At 49.2% G+C, this 19,604-nt stretch overlaps 1 protein-coding gene across 1 annotated transcript in view; it reads right to left on the bottom strand.

The window, feature by feature from the left end:
• Positions 1–1,392: 1,392 nt before the first annotated feature.
• The window catches only part of PAX8 (paired box 8), a gene marked incomplete at its 5' end in the record, with an annotated part of 26,044 nt that continues 7,832 nt past the window's right edge, over positions 1,393–19,604 (bottom strand). Inside the window, 3 exons of the mRNA XM_011968032.1 lie at positions 1,393–4,030; positions 5,503–5,589; positions 12,535–12,636. Coding sequence (XP_011823422.1) covers positions 3,954–4,030; positions 5,503–5,589; positions 12,535–12,636 — 266 coding nt within the window. The remainder of the gene's footprint in view (positions 4,031–5,502; positions 5,590–12,534; positions 12,637–19,604) is intronic.

Here is a 19,604-nt window from a genome sequence, read left to right as displayed (position 1 = left end):
CTCACTGCAACCTCCGCCTCCTGGGTTCTCCTGCCTCAGCCTCCTGAGTAGCTGGGATTACAAGCATGTGCCAATACACCTGGCTAATTTTTGTATTTTTAGTAGAGACGGGTTTCATCATGTTGGCCAGGCTGGTCTCAGACTCCTGACCTCGTGATCCACCCGCCTCAGCCTCCCAAAGTGCTGGGAGTACAGGCGTGAGCCACAGTGCCCCGCCAGGAAGCCTCATGTTGATATGGATGGGGAAGGTATTTTGAGTGGTAGAAGTGGGAGGATGGTGAGGGCAGGTGGGAGAGGGGAGATTTTAGCAAGAGCCTCACCCTCTCTGTCTTTCTGTTTCTATCTGGAGGCTCCTGCTTCCACTTCCAGTAGGTTTCACCAACTCCTCTTGCCTGAAGTTGTCACCAGGGTTGAGTATGTGTTTGGCACACAGAGGGCAGAAGACACATATTTCTTAGCCACAACTCATGGCAAGGATATTGGAGAAGTGAGAGATGATGTGACAAGGGGAGGGGTTGGAAGTAGCCTGGGGGCTGACTTTGTAGGTGACGACTCCCAGTTCCACCGTCTCTACTCCTGGAACTTTCTGGTAGAGGGTACAGGTCAGAGCAATTCTGTTCATCTGGTGGGCCCCAGGCAGGGTTCCAGCTGCCCCCTTTCCCAGCAAGAAAGCCACTGCCCTGCCAGGGTGGGTTGGTCCACATGAATTTCCTGCGAGCTCCTAGCACCCTGGGCTGGCCTGGTCTGTGCTAGAACCTGAGGAGGAGGAGTGAGGGTAATGGACCAGGGAGAAGTTAAGAGTAGCCTGCCTGGGAAGCTCAGGTGGTCTCTCTACATGAGCAGTGAAAGGGATTACTCCAGGCGGAAGGGATAGGCCCTCAGTGCTCTCAATGCCTCAGGAATGTTTTGGGCCCATGCCTCATCCCCAGTTCTCCTACCAACACACATACCACGCCCAGAGAATCCCCGGCTCCCCTGTACCATAAAGCAATTCCCCTTCACCTGCGACCACTCACAGATGCTGCCCTCACTCCGCCAGGTGAAACTGGCCACTGGGCAAACCCACAAAGCCCCCTACGTGTCCTCCCTGTCCTTGTCATCACACCCTTCTTCACTGTGTCCCCCCATGTGCCAGCCTGAGTTCTTCCACCACCACCCCAAATGCTGGGGCACTTCGAATTGTCTTTCTTTCACCCAATACATAAATGGCCCTATTTTCTGAGCCCGAAAAGGGGATCCATGGTTTGACCATGGGCAGAATATTGGATAGGTACTAGCCAAGGCCCGCTACATGGGGAGCACATCCCCCAGTCACCAAACACCCGCTCTGAGCGCAGGTTCCTGGCAAGCCCAGCTCACCTCAGGGAAAGAAAGGCAAGTTTTAAACCATGGTCATCTTAGCCAAAGCACAGCCCAAGCCCCTTTGTTGGTTGTGAGTCGGAAAGGGCCTGACGGGTGTACAGAGTGTCTCCAGAGGGGCTGTGGCTGTAAATGCAAGGGATGGCTCTAGGGGCTCCTTCAGATGCTGTGCATCTCAAAGTGATTCATGGGTAGGGAGCACTCGGGATCCCAGAGGTTTGAGGTCAGGAAGACTCTCAGATATCATGGATTCAGAGTCGCGCTGCAGAGGGAAGTCCTGCCATTGAGAAAACAGCTGCATCTCAGATCCCCTCAGAAGAGATGGATTTTCTTCCTGGGACGGCTCCCCCCGGCCATGTCATCCATGGCAGCATCCCTAACCTCCCTTTGGGAGGCCTAAGGAGGTAAGAGCCCTGTCTCCCAGCCTCTGTCCTCCCAGCCTCTGTCCTCCCAGCCCTGGAATCCCTGGGCCCCTTCCATCGGACTCAATCCCAGTGTTGTCTGTCCAGCTGTCCACATTCACCTGGGCATCCCAGCTGCAGGCCCCTGCCCCCTTGTTCCAGCTGGGTCTTACATGCAGAGGGTCCATGTGGATACCAGACAGCCCCCTGGAGTGCAGAGCCCAAGCTGTCACACTGCATTTCCCAAATTTCCTGGAGGGGGTTGGCCTAAAGTCCTAAGTTTCTATAGCCTCCCTCACCTTGTCCTGGCCCCACCACACTGTACCTCTCCATTCAGTCAGGTCAAATCTTAAGCAAATCAAAAGAAATCAAATCCCCAGTGGCAACCCCAGAACCTCCACTGGGTCTAGAACCCTTTGGCATCCCTGATGAGGACCCTGGGGTTTTGGGTACAAGTGTTGGGCTTAGAGTAAGAGGACTTGGTTGAATCTACTACTTCTTATCTTTGGCAAGTCATTTCATTTTTTTCACAGCCTCAGTTTCCTCATATGTAAAAGGAAGCTGTGTGTAAAACAGGGCTAATTTCAACCTAACTTATATGAAGCCCTCCATATTGTGCCTTGCACACAAGAGAGCCCAGTCTTCTCTTTTCCTTCAGAGCTGTCTATGCAGGCTGTCGTCATAGCTATTCCCAGATCCTTCACTAATCCACCCTGCTGATTCTCTGGCTTCCTGTTAATAATAACAGCAACTCCTTGCGGGGAGTCTATGGCTGGCTTGACACTGTGCTATCCTTGCATTTACTCAGTGTCGAAGAACTTGGGATGAGTGAGGTACCCAGCATTCAACATGAATTGAAGGCAGAGGGAGAAGGCCAAGCCAGAGCTGTGGGGCACTAGATGGTCCCTTCCAACCCATGGCCCCAAAGTGAGTTTGTCGGCTACTCAGCTCTGATGTTCTTGGGAGAAAGCCCAGCCCCAAGGTGCCTCCTTCCCCAGCCAACCCCAAAGCCTGAGATGAAGAGCAATGGTTTATTGAGTCATGTGGTAATGGCAGGTTGTCTTTAAAAAAAAAGAAAGAAGCATCAAGGAGAGAAGCCCCACATGGCAAAGAGAGACATTTCACTCAGAGGCCAAAGTCTGGGGGTGGAAAGAAGGAAGCTTGACCCAAACAAAGTTTCATTTACAGTATATACAGTCAGGCCTTGGGGGCAGGAGCTGCTGGGGAGCAGAGAGGGACCCTGTATTGTTGGCTTCAGGGGGTGCCTTGGGTCTCTTCAGTAGCTGGTGGGCGTGGGCTGCAGGAAGCACACTGGGCTTGGCAGGAGCTGTCGGGAAGGGGAAGCGGGTTTCCTGCAATTCTGCCTTGCTCTGCCCTGGGTGAAGCTGCACACCACGCCTCACCTCCCAGGCGCCCAGGCCCTGTGGAATGTCTGTTTTAAGCTGCCTGGGGCTGGTCCAGCTGACGGCAGCTGCAAAGGGGATGCCCCACTGCAGGAGGACCTGGGGTGGTGCTGTACGTTCACAGCGGCAGGCAAAAGAAGTCAGCTGACAGCCTGGTGGAATTTCTGAGGGACTCGCCCCAGCCTTCAGCCAGCCCATGCCCAAAAGGGAGGCGTAGAAAGAGCCAAGCAAATGGTGTGGAGAAAGAGGACAGTTAGAGCCTCCGTGTGGGGCAGGCGGGAGGCTGAGGGAGGTGACTACTCCCTGGGTGGCTGGTGAGGAGAGCCTCAGCACCAGGCTGTGACTTGTGGGCTGGAGGGAAGTGCTTACGGTCCGTAATTGCTAGTTGTGTTAATAATGGAGCCATGGAGGTGCCCTGTGTACCCCTTGGGCCCAGGCAGGAACCATTCGCCATCCCCCCAAGTTCCTTGGCTATTCCTTCTTCTCTCCTTTGGTGAGTACCAGCTGGGGGCTACGTTTCTTCTTCAATTTTGTCTTTTTCAGCATGGCATGGTTCTCTTTCCCTGGGACTCCTGCCCCTCATTAAGGAGTCTTGGAGGACAGTTTGGCCTTCTCCAAGGTCATCCTGTCTTTCATGGTTCATTAAATTAACCACACAGGGAGTGTGCCGCAATGCTGGACTTGTGGTTATTTTTCATGTAATAAATAAAGATCCTTTGTGTGACTCTCTGGGGCCTGTCCCAGGCCGAGTCCTCCTGTTGCTCAGTCGCTCCCACTGTCCCCATGGTAACTACAGATGGTCAAAGGCCGTGGCAGTGGTGGGCGGTGCGCTCGGCCTTGATGTGGAACTGTAATAATATGGGGAACCTGGACACATTAAAAAAAAATAACAACAACACTGCTGGTCAGAAAGGAAAATTGCACCATGCCTTCCCTGCATCTGCTGACCTTTAAGACAACACAAGTTAATCATTCATTTCTCTGGCCTATCTGATCATCAAAGATTAACTCCTCTCCAGCCCTATTTCCTCCTTCTCTGGCCTCACCTTTGAGTTTCTGGCCAGAATGAGAACAGTGGCTTCTTGCCCCTTCCCCCTATGGCTGCTCTGACCTTCAACACCCTCGTTGCAGGGAGAGGGCAATAGAAAACAATTGCATGTGGAACCCCAAAAAATCAAGTGCACTGAGGAGTCATCGGGATCCTCCCTAGCCTTGCCCAAACAGTGCCAGGACAGAGAGCCTTCTCTCTTAAGACCCAGGGAGATTAGACTGCTGCGGGGTCAAAGGGGATCTGGGCTTGACTGCCCTTAAGGTGAGGCTCTGCACACCTGCAGGATGGGCGGCCTGGGGAGACTCAGTGGGAAGGTGCCTGAACCCTGGTATGTCTCATTGCCCTCATCTTTTCTGGTTAAGTTGAATGGAAAGGTGGGTTGGAGTTGAACTCATCTGGCAAACAGGGCCCAGGTCTGCCCCCTTTCAAGTTATTTCTGGAATACAAGGAGGTAATGGGAAGAGTGGGGGTCTTGGGGAATGGATGGTTCCCAGCCTGCAATGGTGCCTGTGGGGTCGGCCATCCTTGGGTCACTGCTTCTGTCTGGCTCAGGTTTGCTTTGATACCCCCAAGGCCACCACTCAGAGAGGCTCTAGTGGGATCCCTCAAGTCCCCATTGGTGGGGTTTTGCTTTGCTGGAAAGCTTATCTTCCCAGTCCAGGACTCCAGGACAAGAGAGGGGTGAAGAGAAGCCTGAAAGCTCACTGAAGCTCACTCTCTGGACTTTGACCCTGAATACTGCCAGCATCTCAGGCTAAATATGGGGAATGTGGTGGAACAAAGGATTTCTGTGTAAGGGTTTGGTGCTGAATCATCTAACCAGCCACTTAGATGGTTAATGGGGGCAACAGGATGGCATTCTTGAAATCGGCTCCCAGGAAGGAGAGCAGTTGCATTCTGGTGGGGTGCCCGGCGTCAGTGTCTGCACTGTGGGACTGTAAGCCGTGGAGGCAGGAGGTCCTCTCTTAGGCTTTTCTCAAGTCCTCCCCTGCCCTCCCCTTCAAGGCCTGAGCCCTGAATCTTACACAAAACAAAGATTGAAAAGACACGGCCTTAAGAAGCAGGAGGGAAACCAATGCCTGGGAGCCTCTGGACTTCTGCCCTCTTTCCCCAAACAACCAGGTACACTGCCCTCCTGCTGCCTTCTTCCATTACAAACACCACCACCTCCCAGGCTGTCTGTATAATCTGAGGCCTCCCAGCTTTCAGGTAACCTTTGACCCACCCTTGCCCCCCACCACACCATCCATCCTGCCCAGCAAAGGCCTGGGCGGCCCCAGGGACTTACTCAGCAAGCTGGAGTTGGGGAAGCGCCAGGCCTCGCTGTAGGACGAGTAGGGGGTGTGGCCATAGGCATTGCCAGAGTATTCACTTCCTGTTAGAGGCACACAGGGGAGAGGCCTGTGAGATGAAGGGCACCAGTGCAGGGCTGGGGTGCAGGGAGGTCTGCAGGGCTGGCAATGGGCAAGCTCAGGAATGGTGGGGGAGACAGTTGGAGCCATGGCAGGGACAGTGGAGTTCAAAAGGTCCCTCTATCATCCCTTTTGGAACCCATCGGTCTGGATAATTTGGGGCAGTGTCCTTTTCCGTAGGTACTGGAGGCACTGGTTTGACACACTACAGCCCTCCCAGGAGGCCCAGAAGGTAGATGTTATAACTATCCCCATTTTCCAGATGAAGAAACTGAGGCTCTGGGATCTGCGGAAGCTCCCAGAGCTGGAGGGTTTGGTGGAGTTAGGAAACTGTGCTGTGACTCTAGGGCCCAGGGACTAACTGCTCCTTCTGCTGCCTGGACCTTCTGCCGAAGGGCTCTTCTGGGAGGGCCCCACAGCAGGGGTATGGGGTTAGGTGCCAAAGAGGAAATCTGTATATATGGACCTTTTTGCCTCCGTAGGTATGAGTGTGTGTGTATGCATGGGGGGCTGAGGGGAGGTGTGAGGGTTAAGGATGGGACAGGAGGGAGAGACCCAGAGGGCACCCACCTCCCGGGAAGCTGCATCCTGGGACTTGGAGTAGTTTGTTGTTCCATCCTGAGTCTGCCACTTTAAGCAAACTCAATGTATACATTTACACAAAGTAAATCAGATCACCTCCTTCTATGAATAGATTCTTGACTTTTCCAAAGGAATTATTTACAGATGAAATTAGTTAAGAATTCCCTGACATAACAAAAACAAAGTCAAGCTGACCACCACAGCCACTACCGGTGCTTGGTGTAGAGCTTAAAGTTTGTAAAGCACTTTCCCACACATTATGATCTTTTATTCTCATGACTACCCTATGAGGTACTCATGGATACCAATTTATAGAAAAGGAAACTGGAGGGCAGCATGATTAAGTAGTTTGCCTCAAATCACATTGTTGTTAAATGTCAGAGTAGAACTCGACCTTAGGGCTCTTGACTCTAAATTGCAGATAATCCCTTTATTCACTTACAAGATAATTCCATTTACAAAGCTAGATTCCTGCCAATCCTGAGACTCAATGAATTTCCACCCAGCCTTTCAGAAACTCACCTACGATTGTGAGCTATGTGGTTCTGAGTTTGCTTCTCAGACTCTCTGGACGGGTTGCTCGAAACTCCCTGAGTCTGGAATTGACCTGTCTAGAGTCAAATTCTTACTTCCCATTTCCTGGTTCTGTAACCTTGGACAAGTCACTTAGCCTCTCTGAGTGAGTGACTTACAGGTGAGCCTTGGTTTCCTCATCTATAAAGTGGGCCAAATAATTATTCCTATCTCATTTGGTTTAACAAGAATTAAATGAGAAAATATGTATTAAATGCTTAGCACCATGCTTCAAATATATAGGGAGCGCTCAATAAATGTAAGCTTTTATTATTTTCCCATTAAACAGGTGTGAAAATAAAGCTCAATGAAGGCTTAAATCAGTCATTCAACCAGTCTTACGGCCTGGGTTGGGGTTAGTGGGAGCTGCTTTATTGCCAGACAAGTAGGCGTTTATACAGGAAGAAGAGAGATGAAGAGGAGGAGCCTGAAGCAGAGAAAGGCTACTGGATCCTTTCCTTGTCTAGGAAGTCAATGACAGATAAGAACACAGTAAGAAAGTTCCTTAGGGGCAGAGACTAAGTCTAATGTCAATCAAGCAAAAAATATGGGTAAAAAAAGGAAGGGGGTAAAGAAGTAAAAAAGCAAAGCAAAAACAAAAAAACAAAAAACAAAAAAATACCCTAAGAAATAATTGAATCTAAACCTCTATTTAACAGATGAAAAACTAAGAAATAATCTACTCTAAACATCTATTTAACAGATAACACATCTGTTACATAGGGAAGTAAAGACATTTGGCCAAGGCCACGTGTTCAGTGAAAGCCTGAACTAGAATCCTGGCCCCGTCCTTCCACACTGGTGGTCTCTCTTGCATCTCCCAGTGCCAAGTGCCCTCTGTTTAGCCCAGGTCTCCCGGGTTTCAGCCAATTCTCTATTGGCCACATAGCAAGGGCCCTAGCACCTTTTACCACACCCTACCCAATGGCAAACACAGCAAGCTCTAAAGGACAAGGGAGAGAGGTGGAAAACACAATGTGTTTACCCTCTCATTTTGTCACTCATTCATGCATTCACTCACTCACCCATTTATTTATGTATTTAACTACCATTTACCAAGTACCTCAGTCACATGGAACCTGGGGCAGGGGATGAGGCTCGGTAGGTGGTACACACCTAGGTGTGGCATCTTCCTGTCACCAGATGTGCCTACCTGCCTGCAGTCACAGCAGATGAAACGTCTCTGCCCCAATGAAAGGCCAACCCTGCCTCTTTGCTTTGCATTCTACCCTACTCACCTTTCCAAGGATTTGGCCGCTCCAACGATCCCATTTTCTGTTTCATCAGTCTCTCCCTTCACCCTGCAAACATACTCTGCTATCTTCTGTCTTTAAAAAATCCCCTTCCTATCCCCACATTCCTCTCTAGTTACCAGTGCCTTTCTCTGCCCCATGGTCTCTGCCTTCACCTTCTTATCCCTTCCCATCAGGCCAACTCTCATCCCCTCAAGTCCCCACAGTCTCTAACTCCATCATACCAATGGTCGCTTCTATATCCACAATTCCCCTGACCGTTTAGCTCATCTCTCTCTCCATGCCTTTGGGTTTGTGATGACGAGTCTTCTGTTTGCTTTGTAACTCAGTTGTCTTTCCTACTCATTCTCCTTGCTGTTCCTTCTCTGTTGAGCTCTAAATTGTTGAAGAACCCCAGGCTTGGTTTCTAGTAGTCTTATCATTAAATGACAGCTTTGTGCAATGGCTGAAATTTATACTCCAGTCAGGATTCTTTCCTGGCTTCAGACATACATGATATACCTACAAACTTATTATAAAACTAGGTATTTAGTAGGCATCTCAATCCTAACATGGCCCAAAAAACTCTTGATTTCCACTTGCCATCTACTACATCACTTCCCCTCCTGGTCTCCCATATATATACTTGCCACCATCATCCATGCCCCAAACCTACAAATGATCCTTGTTTCCTCTATTTTCTCATCCCGACAGCCAATCCACCAGCAAGGTTTGCTGGCTTTGCAGCCAAAATATATTTTCAGGGTCTCTTTTTTCCTCTTTCACTGCTAATTCCCTAGCTCAAGCCACTGTCATCTCTTGCAAGTACTGAAACTGTCTCCTAACTGGTCTGTGCTTTCTCTCTTGACTGTGTACAATTCATTTTCCTAGAAATCAGAGTCGCCTTTTCAAACTCGACCCAGCCACTACCAATTACTTGCTACCATGCTAAACTAGTTCCTGCCTTAGGCCCTTTGCACTTGCTGTTCTTTGGGCCAGGGATGGTCTGCCCCAGTTTATCACTTGGATGGTCACTTTGAACACCTTCTCAGAGAGGTCTCCCCTGACAACCCAATCTAAAGTAGTTATCTCCTCTCCCTGTGGCTCTTTATTACATCATCCCGTTTTATTGTCTTCACAGACAATAAATTATTATGTTTATTCATTCGTTGACTTATTTACTGTCCATTTCTCTTCACCATTAGGTTATAAGCTCCAGCAATAAAGGAATCTGACTTATTCACTGCTGTATCCCCAGCATCCCATACAGTAGACCTTCAACCAGTATTTGTTAAGTGAAAAAGTGGTGAATGAATGGATGGAAGGACGCAAGGATGAATGAAAGTGTGAATGATGGAAGGATGGATGGGTGGAAAGATGGATGGAAAGACAGATAGATAAAAGGATGTATGTATAGAAAGATGGATAGATTAATGGAGGAATAGATTGAAAAGGGGATGAAAGATGGATGTATGAGAGGATGGATGGCTGGAAGAATGGATGATGAAAGGATGGATGGAAAGATAGATTAAAGGATAGTTCTGTGAAAAGATGAATGGATGAATGAATATGGATGGAAAAATAAAAGGATTGATGGAAAGATGGATGGATGGAAAGATGGATAATAGATAACTGGAAAGACAGATGAATTAAAAGATGGATGGAGGGGACGGGCACGGTGGCCCATACCTGTAATCCTAGCACTTTGGGAGGCAAAGGCGGGCAGATTGCCTGAGGCCAGGAGTTTGAGACTAGCTTGGCCAACATGGTGAAACCCTGTCTCTACTAAAAATACAAAAATTAGCCAGGCATGATGGCAGGTCCCTATAGTCCCAGCTACTGGGGGAGGGGCGGGGGGCTGAGGCAGGAGAATCGCTTGAACCTAGGAGGCAGAGGTTACAGTGAGATAAGATCACGCCACTACACTCCAGCCTGGGCAACAGAGCAAGACTTTGTCTCCAAAAAAAAAAGATGGATGGAAAGATGGAAGGATTGGTGGAAAGGTAGAGGATGACAGGATGGATTACGAAAGATGGAAGGATAGATGGGAAAATGCATGGATATGTGGAAAAATGTATGGGAAGATGAATGAGTGGAAAGATGACTGGATGGATCCATATATCTGGAGCTGCTGGTTCTGCTCTAGAACTGGTTGAGAATCATTGACTGTTAACGGAGTCAGAACAAAAAATAAAATAAAATAAAATAAAACAAAACAAAACAAAACAAAACAAAACAAAACAAAATAAAAGAGAAACAGAAGGTGAATAGACAAGGGAAATCTGTCCTAGCCCTTTTCCTGTGCTCCTCTCTTGTAGCCTACGTCTTTATTTCTGGTATGGTAGGAGACAGTATGGTGTAGCGGAAAGAGTCTTAGACATGAAATTGAAAAACCCGTGTTTGCACAACTCAGTCACTGAGTATGATTACGACCCTGAGCACACCACTTTCCTTTTGCTTCAGTTTCCTTATCCATAAAACTGGGATAGTATTAGCCTCTCAGTCTTCTGGTCAGGGTAAAATTAGAAATAAAGTTACACATATTTGAATGGCTACACATGTAGAAGTACATAATAAGTGATCCTTCCTTTCATAATCGATTAAAGAATGTCTTTGGCATGCCTTGCTTTAAGCATTTATCATGTACCTAACATGCATGCAGTAGGTGCTCGATGAAAGTTTATTCACTTTAATTGCAGGAATCCCCATTTGATCAACTGGGAGATTGCAGGTGGTGGTAAGAGATGGACATATAATTTTTCCACAAAAAAAAATTCCTTAAGAATTCATTTGCGCAATGCTATCCCTAGGAACCAAGTGATTCATTTAAATAGTACTGCATTTTCTAAAAACTGATTTTCATGGAACTCACTGGGAGCCCAACTGTGTGGGACAAGGTCCCTCCTGTGTGGATTTTACTTGCAGTCAGTGTCCTAGTTGTGCTATTTTTTTTTCTTTTTCTTTTTCACAGCACCCACTCAGGATTCTTTCTGGAAACAACCTGGGGGACTTTGATGAGAGGCCCAAGCCTGCCAGCTACCTCACAGGTCAGACTCTGGGCCCCAGAAACCCGTTGCCCTGGGCCTGCCCTCAGGGAATGATTCATAATTAAGAGAAAAGCCTTGTGCTTTATGTTTCTTCCTCCTCCTCTAAGCAGGCGGCAGGGGAAGGTGGAGGGGTTGGAAGGGGAATGGGGGGAGCCGACTGGAGCCTGGGATTTTGATTGAGAGGCCCCATTATCCACACTCTTAAAAAAATAACCGAATCTTTTCCTTTTTTATCTTGACCAATCTCATTTCACGCTCCAGAAGAGGAAGGGAGGGAGGGAGGGAGTCCGGGGCCAGGAGGGAGAGAGGAGTCAGTATTCTGTATTTTCAACGCTGCATTAAGCACATCGCCACGGTAACCAGGCAGCAACAAGTGCCAGCTCAGCAGGTTCCCAGGGAGCACAGAGCCTTTTTCCCTCCTTCTTTCTCTCCCTCCCTTCCCTCTGCCCAGGAGATCCCAGCCCACCTGCCTCTGCATAGGGTGCCCAGAGTGGGTGGCTGGCAAAGATTAACTCCTGCCGGCAAGGAAGGGAAGCAGGCCTAGGTAAATATGCCAAGTCTCTGGGGTCAGAGCCAGAGAGGCTGGCCTAGGGCTGGCATGGGGGTCACAGATGCCTTGTGTTCAGACCTCTTTCCAGAAATTCCAGGTCTCAGGCCTTTTTGACCAGTGAAAATGGCTCAATTATGTCTCATCCATCCCAAAGTCTTTCCTATACAGCTCCTAAACAATTGAGACTTGCCCAAGGAAACTCCCATTATCTTCGTTTGTTCAGATCTTGTCACCTTGAATCATCATTGGATGATGACTGGCAGACAAAGAAACCCAAATGACTGGCAGGCAGGTTCCAGGACGGTTCAAATGAGGATGGAGAGCTACTCCAGGCTCGTTTCATCCTCTATAGTACTCTTAGAGTACCTAGAACCGGGGTCCTATCCATGCAGGGTTGAGAGAAAGTGAGATGTGAAGCATATATTTCATCATCATGGTCATCATCATCATCATTATCATCATCATCAATACCCTTCCGATTCAGATTTTACAGAAGGGGAAAACGGATTCATCAGAGTTAAATCACCAGGAGACCAAGCACTGCTTGAGGGTAGGGCTCATCTTCCACTCACAGCATTTTGGGGCCCTTGAACTGCTCTCCATTTATGCTCACTGATTCACTGGAAGAAGTGGTGGAGCTTGGATTTGAACACAGGTCTGTCTCAGCCCCTCCCTTTTCATCATGGAGGGTAATGTGGCAGGCCTGGGAAGAAGGAGGCCGAGCTGGGGCGAGTTAAACAGGGAGTCAGGACTGCACTGGGATATTGTCTCCAGGCATTTACAAGATGCCCCCTTTGGTCCATCCTTCAATGCCCTTCGGGAAGTCTATGAATAGGGCACAGAATGCCTCTTGCCCCTCGTGTCCCACCTTGCTCCAATACTTCCTCTGTGCAGTGCTCCCCTCCCTGCCAGCCCTCTCCTTACCTGCCACCATGCCTGCGATGGCAGAGGAGGCATAGCTGCCCTGTCCGCTGGTGGGGATGTGGGGTGGGTATCCGGGCAGCGTGGGCCCCACCATGTCTCGCCCTGGAAAAATACAGCAAAGAGTCATCAGTTGGACCGTAGAGGCTCCCATATGTATCATCTCACTCTCCTGAGGCTGTCTTCCCCCATGCCATTCCCACCCACTCTACAGTCATTCTCCAAACCCACTTCCTCCTGCCCCCTCCTCTTGTAAGCCCAAGTTCTTGTCACCTCTGTCTGGTCTTCTGCAGGACAGAGGCTTCACCATGCAGGGAGCACTTGTTACTGCAGTCTCACACTGTTCCCTGTTCTCCAGTGGTTTTGTTTACGTGATTGTTATCTTATTAATCCACAAGAATGTCCTGGTATTAAAGGCTGAGGCTATGTCATCTGTTCTTTGTTATCCCCGACAGTAACCTGCAGAGCAGTGGGTACAGCTGGCCTCCATAAATACATTTGAGGCCACTTGACTCCGAGCTCATCCCTTTCATTCCTGGCTCTGAGGAGTACCAACAATAAGACCCTATGAAGGGATGGCATGTATGTGGCCCACTAACTCATCACTATTTTTTGGGGGGGGGCCTGTGACAGACATTGCTAATCAACCACTAAACCATTTCCCACTGAGTAGAGGCGGCCTTCCAAGTGGATGTAATCTATCAGAGTTGCAAGGTACAGGAAACCGATTGGCTAACCCCAACCTGGAAGGAGATGTGGCTGAGATATTTCACTTTTACATGACCATGAGCCACATATCTGTCAATTCTATTTTGAAAAGAACCATTTTTAGCAAAACAGACCCCAATCTCTCTGTTTCTCTATGGCTTGTGGGTCATACTCCAACCTTGGTGATACCAAATCAGCTCTGTAAAGACCTCATTTCCCAGCTCTACTTCTCCCCTACGTCGAGAAATCACTTTCCGATTCCGGAGGCCCCACCTGATCTGGCGAGCATCTCCCCATCTACTACATGACAATGAACATAAACATGATCCCTGGATCCTGCCCCTCTTCTATTGCTCCTGTGTCCTGCAGGCCCCAACCAGACTCTCCTTCACCCCGAGATTCTTGGCAAGGTGACGACAGTACACCCTGGTTTGCCAAGGTGTACCCAGGTGATGACCACTATCCCAGCATATTTATTAATTATGCCCATTTCACTCTCAAAATGCTCCAATTGGAATAATGAGTTATTTGCTCATCCTAGTTCTTGGTAATATTTACAGAGTTTCTCAGTCTCAGCAATATTGGCATGTTAGGTGCACAATTCTTTGCTGCAACAGGCTGTCCTGTGCATTGTAGGATGTTTAGCAGCATTTCTGGCCTCCATCCAGTAGATACCAGCAGCAGTTTTCACCCAATGTGACAACAAAAATGTCTCCAGACATTACCATATCTCCTCAGCAGGAGGTAGTAGGGGCAAAATCGCTGCTGGCTAAGAACCATTATGTTGGACTATGACTGTTTTACCCAAATGCCTTCTGCCTCTTCCATTTTGGGGGCTGCTTTTTCCTCCCAAAACCTGTGTGGGTCACTGTGAGCCCCTGTTAACCAACTTACCAAATTCATCTCCTCTATGGTACTGCTTGTCCAACTTTCCGCCCATCAGTCCCCCCCAGGTCCTTCATACCTCAGCCCCTTCAAGGGGTGCCTGGTCATGACAGAAGGAAAGGAAGGCCCCATGAAATCCTGTTAAGTTGCCAATGCTACAGTGACTACCTCCTCCTTATCTCTCTTTCTGGAGATTCCCCAAAGACAATGTTCATTTGCTAAATACTGACTGAGTAACTACTATGTTCTAGACACTTTTCTAAGCACTTGGGTACATAGCAGAAAGCCAGAATGCTAAATTAGCAAGGCCAGGCACTAAATCAAGAAGGGACATAGGCTGGGATAGGCATTTGGAGCCAAGCCCAAGGGGTCAATGAACAAAATCAGGCACACTCAACTTCTGCGCTTTCTCTAGAGGGAAGGGCCTGGGAATCAGAGGGCCTGGGGTCCTTATACTGCTTCTGTGTCTAGTTTTCTGAGTGCCCTTAGATAAGCCTAGTATGTGCCCCAAGTGTCAGTTTCTTCAAATGCAAAATGGGTGGGGGGTGGGGAACCATAGCTGGAGGCACCTTATTACAATTTCTATGAGGTTGTCTGTATAATTCAGAGCCAGGGTTTCATGCTACAGGTGGACATTGATTAGTGCAATGGACACATTCTAGAAATGGTTATATGCCAATGAACTCCTACAGAATAAGAGCCATCAGTGTTCATTGGTTAAAACTGTGTGAATGTTTTGGTAAACCGGAACACCACCTTCTAATTTGTCTGACTATTCCTGCAGTGTCCAGCTGTGCTTGGTGCTGGACCAAATGGGGTGAAACCCACTAGCATACCACAGGTGGGCTCAGTTCACCTGACACAAGGTCATCAAGGGAACAAATGAAGGGTTGGAAACACAGGAGGGGAAAAGAGGATTTTAAGATATTTAGATGTAGAGGGAGAAATATGCAGAAGCTATACTGAGATAAAATCTGAGCTTTCTGTGAAGAATACAACACAATAGACCCTCAAACTCAGCCCCCTTGGCCCTGAGATAAAGCACCGGCTAGGCAAGAGGGAAGGAGTGACAGGAAGTCTGTGAGAGCAGGAGGAGCACAGGGCAGGGACAGGTGGTGAGGGAGGGAGTGATGGAAGAGGGTGGCAGATTCAGGCCTGCTTCCTTCTTTTCTCTTCCCTCCCTACCTCCTCTGAGAGAGAGAGAGAGAGAGAGAGAGAGAGAGAGAGAGAGAAAGGGAACTCTAGATCCAGGCCGGAGCCTGGATGAAAGGTAGCCACTTAATTCTCTGAACCACATCTTCCTGCCTGTCACATAAGGAACTAGTTTAGATTTCAGCTTGTAAACTGGATTCACCTGACTACTTGATTGGCTGGTAGGGGCTTCCTGGCACCCAGTGTTGAGAAGGATTCTGAGGCAGCTTGTGTCTGCCATGATCGGGGTGGGGAGCAGTGGGAAGTGGTCTTGGCTCTCAGGTCACCTGTTTGCTGGTGCTGGCCTCGTGCCCTGCAGCGCTGCTTCTGGCCTGGCAGCCTGCGGCCCCGTGCTCCCCCTCTCCCCGCCCTCATCCTGAACCTACTGCCTCTCGAGCCTAGCAGAGTAGCAGGCAGAGTTCCAGAGCATATACTCCCCTTACAACACAACTTAATGTGGTCCACAGGTGCCCCTACGGGGCTCTACCGCATAAGAAGTAGCCCCCACATTGCTCTTATAAATGAAATTCATCAGCCTCACTTCCCTGTACTCTAAGATTTTAATCTTCATCTCCCCTCAGTCACCTAATGTCTTCCCAATGGGGTAGAGGCTTCTGAATTGGACATCAGAACAGATGCCTGAGGCTTCCTCCCACGAAAGCTGGTCTTCCTGGAAAGACTGGTAAGACTTTCTTCAGCATAGCTCTCACCAAGACTGTGGCACCATAAACTTTCCCAACAGCCCTACAAAACTCTTTGCTCCAATTGCTTAAATACATAGTTCCTTCCAAAAAGCCAAGAAGCTTGCAAGCCTTCTTAGAAACAAAACCACAGAAGCCATGGGGTGGAAACTGCATCAGGGCCTAACCGTGCCCTCTTATCTACTTCTCTGTTTTTAAGACTCTTCATCATAAAATATCCTAGCTATGAATTCCATCTCCTCTACACCCACATATCCGTCCAATGTGGTCCTATTTTTAAGAAGTTGTCAGAAAGCACAGGCCCATGTTGACTGGCTATGGAGTGGGGTTCTCTAAGAAAACTCTAGCTCCCTCCACACCTTGAAATATTGGTACATATTCTAAATATGGGTAGAGACCAGAATCATAAAGCTGTTGCCTGGAGGAATTCGGAGGGTAGAGGTGATTTCAGACTATTTTATTTGCCCCCTTTGAAGTCTGCCCTCTATGTAACCCCTTTTCAATTCCTTATCTCGTTCTGATAGCAAAGAGAATTTATGGCAACCCAGAAATCTCTTTGGCAGAACTAAATATAATTTTGTACAAAAGGATGGAGGAGGGGAATGGACTCTTTGATGATAAAACCTAGCTCACAGCTTTCCTTTGAGCTGAGCTGGAGTCAGTCCCAGAGCAGCTGGGACCAGGACGGCCTCGACATTGCTGTCTTGGCCAGTGTGTTGGGACTCCAGACCAGCGTTTCCAAAGGGAACTGGCGGCAATGTTAGGGGCACTCTTTCTACTCCCCAAACCCTGCTGTTTCCTCTTTCTTGGCTGACTGGGGACGAGCTGAGACTCAGAAGGATAGTCACCTTGGAAATCATACTATCAGAGCCACTGGGCCGAAAGAAGTGACCCAGAGAAAAACACTATGAAGCAGGTAAAGGAGTCGCAGGAGGCGGCAGCGAGGGTCCTTGGGAGTCACTCAGAGGGGTGCGGAAGATTGACGCAGGTTAAAGCTGAACTGACCGTGGAATGAAAACTTACTGTGTCCTCTGCAGCATTACCCAGGAATAATGTGGTCTCAGCTTCCTTCTCTTTCTTGTCTTTTTTTTTTCTTTTTTGAGATGGAGTTTTGCTCTTGTTGCCCAGGCTGGAGTGCAATGGCATGATCTTGGCTCACCGCAACCTCCGCCTCCTGGGTTCCAGCAATTCTCCTGCCTCAGCCTCCCGAGTAGCTGGGATTACAGGCATATGCCACCACACCTGGCTAATTTTGTATTTTTATAGAGACGGGGTTTCTCCATGTTGGTCAGGTTCATCTGGAACTCCCGACCTCAGATGATCTGCCCACCTTGGCCTCCCAAAGTGCTGGGATTACAGGTGTGAGCCATCGGGCCCGGGCTCCTTTTCTTTCTTTCAAATTCACCTCTTCTTGGGAAGGTCTGCAGCCTCCTGTGCTCTTGGAACCATTCCCTTCCTAACCTTCTCCCACCCCGTCATGTCCTCCCAGCCCTCTCACCATGGCTCAGCCATGTGTTAGGTATCGAGGTCCAGTCTTGACCAGAGGCCTCAGGTGGACAGTCTGCAAGGAGCTCCAGGCCAACACTCTGAGCTCAGCATGGACACCAGCCATCCCCTCCCTTGTGCCTGAGCCGCTTTCTGACTTGCTTCCTACTCTTGGCCATTTGCCTGGACCCCAGATCCTCCAAGCCTAGCACTCTTCACTCTTTTCAGAGCCTCTGCCTCTGTGCTGAATTGTCAGCCCTTGGTCTAAGGGGCCCTGTGACCAGCCAGCAACCTTCAAAGTGCTCACACCTGCACTTCAGCATCATCTGGGCCTGGGTTGGGGGCTACCAGCCTGAAGGATATGCTGATGCGGCATATTTGGCTGCCTGCTGCCTGCATGACCACCTGGTGTCTGCTGCCAGCTGTTTTATCCCATGGGTTGGGTGACCTCTCAGTCCTGCAGTTGGCCTAGAGAGTGGGCACGTCCACTAAATTAACAGCTGACAGTAGTTGGAGGCATCACCTCCGATTGACTGCATGTTGACAGGGGATGCTAACAGGATGACAGGGAGGGGACAAAGTGTGGGGGCTTTGGGAGTAGGGAGTTTGCCCTGGGCTGTTCCAATTACACTTTACACCACAGCCTGTGTCTGCACCACAGCCTGTGTCTGCACTGTGATACATCCATCCGCTTCCAGTTGCCCTAAATCCCTCCCTCTCCTTCAGCTGGTCCTGCCAAGCCTCTCCACGGCTTGTACAGCAATTGCTCCCCATCATCATGGGCACCACCGCACCCTCACCCCTTGCCTACCCCGTGACCACCCCCAGCCCTAGCCTGCCATTCTCAGAAGACATGCAGGCTTGTGTAACTCCCTGTAACTGACATGAGCCTCTTTTTCTCACCCCCTCCCTGCCTCTCTCTACCCTTCCCCTCCCTTCCTCTCCACTCTCCTCACATTCCCCTCCCTCCCCTCATCCCATTTTCTCTGGCTGACATAATTTTACTGAGCTCACAGGTTTTTCTCCTGTAATCACTTTGGTCAAAACAAATGACCCATCTCTGCTGACTTCACCCTCTTGAATTCTTGAACTCCGAGTCAACATTTTATTCCTCGCTTTAGATCCTTAAACACCATCTCTCTGCCCACACGCTGGATGTCCCTCTCTTCTAAGAAAATTTCTCACATTAGGTGCAGGGATGCACAGAGGGGGAAAAAAAACCCGGGTGCCAGCCAGAAAGAAAATGTAGAGCCAGTTATAAAAAAGGATCCATGGGCCGGGCGCGGCGGCTCAGCACGTTGGGAGGCCAAGGTGGGCAGATCATGAAGTCAGGAGATCTAGACCATCCTGGCTAACATGATGAAACCTGATCTCCACTAAAAATAAAAACAATTGGCCGGGTGTGGTGGTGCGCACCTGTAGTTCTGCTACTCGGGAGGCTGAGGCAGGAGAATCTCTTGAACCCAGGAGGCGGAGGCTGCACTGAGCTGAGATCACACCACTGCACTCCAGCCTGGGCAACAGAATGAGACTCCATCTCAAAAAAGAAGGGTCCATGGACTTGTATCACATGACCCTGTGGTAACTCTGGGCTGGCGGAGGTTTTGCTCTGTTGGTGCAGTGGTTTTCAAGTCCAAGGGCTTTCTAGGGGTAGGATTCCCCTTCTAAAAGAGCAGTTCTTCAGGGGTCTGGTGAGCATACATGGCTTCTGTAAAAGGCTTCATTTCAAGAGAGCATTGAGAAGCCCAAATTTGAAACCACTGGTCCAAATGGACTGTCTGACTCTGGGCTGCCTCTGTGATGGGTCTCCCACACCCCACTCCCGCACTGGTCTCTGCTCTAGCATTTCAAGGTCATCAGGGTAGGAGGGTGTGGGAGGTGAGGAGGCATTTACTCTGTCACTAAATACCCACACTCCTTGGAGACAGTGCCAATATTTTTTTTTATTTTTTATTTTTTATTTATTTATTTTTTTTGAGACGGAGTCTCGCTCTGCCGCCCAGGCTAGAGTGCAGTGGCCCGATCTCAGCTCACTGCAAGCTCCGCCTCCCGGGTTCCCGCCATTCTCCTGCCTCAGCCTCCCGAGTAGCTGGGACTACAGGC

This window comes from Mandrillus leucophaeus, unplaced genomic scaffold (assembly GCF_000951045.1).
Source record: "Mandrillus leucophaeus isolate KB7577 unplaced genomic scaffold, Mleu.le_1.0 Scaffold822, whole genome shotgun sequence".
NCBI lineage: Eukaryota > Metazoa > Chordata > Mammalia > Primates > Cercopithecidae > Mandrillus > Mandrillus leucophaeus.
Note: the sequence above shows the minus strand (reverse complement) of the source record. Positions and strands in the feature narration are given on the sequence as shown.